At 37.2% G+C, this 5,623-nt stretch overlaps 1 protein-coding gene across 6 annotated transcripts in view; it reads right to left on the reverse strand.

Annotated features, from left to right (window-relative positions):
* Positions 1-342: 342 nt before the first annotated feature.
* The window catches only part of Orct (Organic cation transporter), a 28,413-nt gene continuing 23,132 nt past the window's right edge, over positions 343-5,623 (reverse strand). For 4 of the 6 annotated variants that reach the window (XM_086554139.1, XM_086554138.1, XM_086554141.1 and 1 more), the window contains exons 11-13: positions 4,949-5,130; positions 4,532-4,668; positions 343-2,222 (exon numbers count right to left, since the gene is read on the reverse strand). In XM_086554139.1, coding sequence (XP_086410265.1) covers positions 2,033-2,222; positions 4,532-4,668; positions 4,949-5,130 — 509 coding nt within the window. In that variant the 3' untranslated portion in view covers positions 343-2,032. Of the gene's footprint in view, positions 2,223-3,663; positions 3,798-4,531; positions 4,669-4,948; positions 5,131-5,623 lie in introns of all 6 variants that reach the window. The other 2 variants (XM_086554142.1, XM_086554143.1) reach the window with 2 other exon arrangements.

A 5,623-nucleotide genomic window follows, 5' to 3' on the forward strand; every position in this document is an offset into this window, starting at 1 on the left:
TTGTTCTTTGCGTCCATTTCTTCTTTTCCTTCTTCTTCTTCTTTTATTTCTTCCATGTCCTCCTCCTTCCCATTCTCCTTCTCCTGTTCGTGTTCCTCTTGTTCACCTAATTTCTCTTCTTCTTCTCCTTCTTCTTCTTTTTTTTCTTATAATTATTATTACTATTGTTACTATTATTATTATTATTTTCTTTTTCTTTTCTTCTTCCACTTCTTCCTCGTCCTCCTCTTCCTCCCTCCTTCCCGCTGCGGTCAGATCTATAAATCCATCATTTTGTCAATGTTCACTCCCTTATTCCGTATCCTTGTTATTCCTTTTATAGGAGGAGGTAAATAAAACGAATTATGAGTGTGTCATTTAACTAAAATATACAAATACTGGTAATAAAGTAGATAAAACTTAGAAGGTCCATTTACATATTGACTGTTTTATACAAAGTCTGTGCTGCAAGCTCGAGTAAAGAGGAGATACATCATCCAGTTTAAAAAGTACTACATGATAACAAGTCAAATTAAGATATATATATATATATATATATATATATATATATATATATATATAGAGAGAGAGAGAGAGAGAGAGAGAGAGAGAGAGAGAGAGAGAGAGAGAGAAAGAGAGAGAGAAAGAGAAAGAGAGAACGAAAGAGAAAGAGTGAAAGAAAAAGAGAAAGAGAGAACGAAAGAGAAAGAGCGAAAGAGAAAGAGAAAGAGAGAACGAAAGAGAAAGAGAGAGAGAAATTAAGAGAAAGAGAGGGAAGGCAATTTCACAGCCCCAGAAAACTTATCCCCGGACCGAAACAAATTATTATTTTAAAAAAATAACCAAAAATACATTTATACACGTTACCCTTCATCAATATATTTGTTCATTTACTCTCACCGGGTAGGAAATTTTAATCAAAACAAGACAAATTACACCAGTTTACCAACCTACAAAGTCACATCAGTATCACACTGTAAAACCAATCTAAACAGTATACCTGGAGGAAAAAAACACCAGATTTACCCTAAAAGAACCTGTCAGTGTAGAAAGGTCCAAGTCCAGAAAAAGTGGTCCCATGCACCCTCCACAGACCTGCAGGCCAGACCAACGCCTTAAGCATCCATCACACGAATGGTGTCCACCGGGCAAAAGGTGATCACCGTACTACATCACAGGTGTGTGGATTCGTCATTTCATAATCCCTCCCTTCCTTCTTCCTTTACTTTCTTTCTTTCTTTCTTTCGTTCCCTCCCTGCCTCCTTCTTTCCTTTCTTCTTAACCTCCCGCCCTCCTTCCTTTCTTCTTAACTTTCCTCCTTCCTTCCTTTCTTCTTTCCCTCCTTCCTTCCTTCTTTCCTTCCTTCTTCCTTCCTTCCTTCTTCCCTCCCTCCCTCCTACCTTCCCTCCCTCCCTCCCTCCCTCCCTCCCTCCCTTCTCTCCCCTCTTATCCCTGACTATGCCCAAAAAGATGAAATTTACAGAAACTAATTTTGCCGAAGGGATTAGCTAATTGTCCCAAAGCATATTTCGGTGATGAGCTACAAGGGCATATGTAAGTTTTGCTTGAGTGCTTGTACGACTGCCGTAAAGAAATATGAGATTATTGACGCTTGGAGTATAAGCTCTTTTTTTTTACAAGCTTTAAGGATTATATTTCTTTGGGTTGGCTGTTTTTGTTATTTGTTTGTTTTTTTGTGTTTGCGGCCGTGGGATTGTATGTGGTCCCAGACTGGAAAGCACCAGAATCATGTGTTCGAAATGCTTGGTGAAATGCTTGCTTAGTGAGGTGAATTGCTAAAAAAAAAAAAAAAAAAAAAAAAAAATGGCGACATGCAGTAATGCAATGAAACCCATCTGCAATGACCATGAAATGCATAGGGGAAATGTGTAAAGAAAATCCTGAATGAAAATTGAAGACAGCTTTAACAAAGACCAAAAAAAAAAAGTAAACAAAGAACTCTTTCAATCCGATACAGCAGGCAGGCATCAAAGAGCTTTTATTTATCACATTCTCACACCCCTATCGCAAAGCAGCCTAAATAACCACCACATTAACATCTAGCGTCCTCTTGTGCGTTTAACACAGGCTTCTGCTCTTCACTCTGCTCTACGAGGGGCGTGTGGTTGTTCTTGGCCAAGAGAGTGGGCGAGTGTTCGCTCACTGGACTCAGCTGTTCCGTCAGGTTCTGCAGCTGATCGGCGTCTGCTGTCATCGCCGCGGTGTCTCTCTCGGTCGAGCCCCTGGGGGTAGGGGGGGGGGGGTGATCAGGAGGGCGGATTTTTAGCATTGGTCAGAATTGCGGGTTTTCAGCATTGGTCCGAAGTGCTGAGTTAAAGCTCCTTTTGGCGATCAGTTTCTACCGATTTTTTTTTTTTTTTCTCAACTAAAGTTCAAAGGAAAAATGTTTTTTGTTTACTTTATTCTACTGTCAAATTCTGTTATTGAAACCACGATAGTCTGCTACTACTCCTTACAGTAATTTGTATGTTTTTTTTTTTAAAGCTGCATTTATGAAGATCTATTGCTTTGTGTTGCTCCTTCATGCAAGGTTTGTGATGAAAATGCTTGAAGAAATATAAAGAAGGACAAAATCTCGGTACAAGTTGATCACCAAAAGTCACATTAGGGAATATTAGTGGTTTAACCTTAAGATTAGAATATGTTTGTTTTGTTGGTGGACAGAGACTTAAAACATGTTTTATTTTCATCTGTGACTGCTTCTTATCAAATTTCTTACGAATAAACAAATCAGAATTATTGACATTAGTATCTATTCAATGTTGTCCACTATATAATAAAAAATGAAAATTATGCAAATATACAGAAGTACGAAAACAAATGATACCAAGTATATAGGGTTTGTGTTTTCATTTGGGAAAATCTGAAACAACTAGAATTGGACTTAAAATAAAGCATTTCTACTAACGTACAAATATACATACATACATACATATATATATATATATATATATATATATATATATATATATATATATATATATATATAGAGAGAGAGAGAGAGAGAGAGAGAGAGAGAGAGAGAGAGAGAGAGAGAGAGAGAGAGAGAAAGAGACAGAGAGAGAGAGAGATGTAAGTATATGTATGTATATATAAACAATTACATGCATATATATCTATATACTACAAAATTGTAATAAAAGAGTCAAAGTAAAAGCGTCTACTCTGCACAATTCAATACCGTTGTTTACAGTAAGCCTACACCATGCTGTCATGCGCCCCAAGCATCCTGGTCTAAGTCAAAATTTCCTTACTCCACGTCGTATGTCCAGTGATCTAGAGTACTGCCTGCCAGATTTATTTTTAAAAAGTACATATTAGAAATTGCGAGTCATAGTCATGGTGATGCGCATCATATGATGTGCTTGCAACAACGATTTACATACGTAGATAGCGAATTTGGTTTGCAGTAATCAATATAAGTTTTTTTTTGTTTTGTTTTTTCTTTTTTTTTACTTTATATTGATGTGGCAATTCGTCATATGGACTCAATAAGAGACTCGAAGTTGTGAAGTTGGAACGTCTAATCTGAAATCAAGTCAAATGGAATCTGGGCTCTGGTGACATTTTGTTTTCCGTCAACTTCTCCATACACCGGTCTTCTACCCAGCTGTTGCATTCGTCTGCACTGTCAGATGCCGGACTATATATTTCGCGGCAGACTTACGTATGTTAGATCTCCCTTCTAGTGTTGAGGTGCGTGGAGTGCGTGAGGTGTTGGAAGTGTGTTGGTGCTTTGTGTGACCTCCAGTGCTTTGCTCTTCTTGCGGGATGTCCAAGTACAGCCGCAGAGGTCGCTTCGAGGAATAGTTTTTTTAAGAACCAGTTGCTTTTATTCAAACTCCCACAGAAAGCACAGGGCGAGAGGTAAAGGTACTGTTGTGACGTTACTTGTGTGAACAGATTGAAGTAAATCATTCTTTTGGTTTTCGTTTTATTGAAATGATCACGAAATTAGAAAGAATCGCTAGAATGGTATAACAGTACCGTTACCTCAGATGCATGAAAAAAGACTTTATAATTCATGACAAACAAGACATGCAACACATTCTCGTCATGCAAATGCTGTCTGAAAAGAAGGCACGATTTTTGTCAATAATCAGATATGATCCTTTAAACATGACAGCAAAACATTTCTCTTATTACACTAATATAATCTAATATCAAGTTCTATTGGTATTTTTTTCTTACATCACATACTCCAGAAAAAATAAAATAATGCGAAAAATTCTGAAAAGCAGAAATATGAGATTATTCCATAGTGTCGCTTTATCATCCGTGCACAAAAAAAGCGTATCGCAATTCAACAACAACAACAAAAATAAAACTAACAAATAAAGCTCACAAGCTAACTCAACAGAAAATCCAAGCAAAGCCAAAACTCAAAACTGAAATGAGCCAAAAAAAAAAGAAAAAAAAAAGAAGAAAAAAATAAAATAAAACCTACATATAACACCATCTACAAAAGTCTATCCTTTTACCATGCGTCATACTTACTTATTTACCAGCCTCTCTTGGGCAATACACATACCTTCCAAAGTTCTCTCCGTCCTCTATGGTTTCTGGAAGACGTCGGTTGAGTGTCTCGGGCAGCAGGAGAGACAGAGTGCCAGCCGCGAAGGCCATGGCACCGAAGATGATGAGGGGGAGCGGTTTCCACTGGTCAGCCTTTTTAGGAAGAAGGGAGGGAGGGAGAGATTAGAAGAGATTGGGAGCGATTAAAAGAGATTGAGAGAGATTGGGAGAGAGAGAGAGACAGAAAGAAGACTTTACGTTAGTGAGGTTTAATTTTTTTTTTTCCTTTCTTTCTCTCTTTTTTTTTCTTTTCTCTCTTTTATTTTTATTTATTTTATTTTTTTTTACCAAGCGTTGTTGTCGGAGCATATCTTATCCAACTAACAACATCAACAACAACAACAACATTAGCACCACCAACCCATAGACTCACCAAGAGGTTGACGAAGGGCGCCAGAGCTCCGCCTATTCGCGCCACCATCGAGGACGCCCCCACGCCCACGTTCCTCACCACCGTCGGGAAGATCTCGGCCGTCAACACGTAGATGATGGCGTAGGAGGCGGTGATGCAGAACTTTCCGAACATGGACGTGCAGATCAGCAGCCACGTGGTTCCTGGGGGGCGTAGGGGGGGAGGGGGGATTAAAGCTCCTTGTTGCAAGGGGGGTTGGTGGGTGGTGGTGATGTTTTTTTTCGGGATTTTTGAGTGGTGATATATTGTATATAAATTCATAATATGATAGAAATGATATGTGTGTGTATGCACACACACACTCACACACACACACACACACACACACACACACACACACACACACACACACACACACACACACACACACACACATATATATATATATATATATATATATATATATATATATATATATATATATATATATATATATATATACATATATATACATACATATATATATATATATGTTTGTTTGTTTGTTTGTTGTGTGTGTGTGTATGCATAATATATATATATATAATATATATATATATATATATATATATATATATATATATGTATATATATATAATATATATATATACATATATATATATATATATATATATATATATATATATATATATATAT

This window comes from Penaeus japonicus, unplaced genomic scaffold (genome assembly GCF_977035675.1).
Source record: "Penaeus japonicus unplaced genomic scaffold, GWHDUDI00000001_assembly GWHDUDI00000029, whole genome shotgun sequence".
NCBI lineage: Eukaryota > Metazoa > Arthropoda > Malacostraca > Decapoda > Penaeidae > Penaeus > Penaeus japonicus.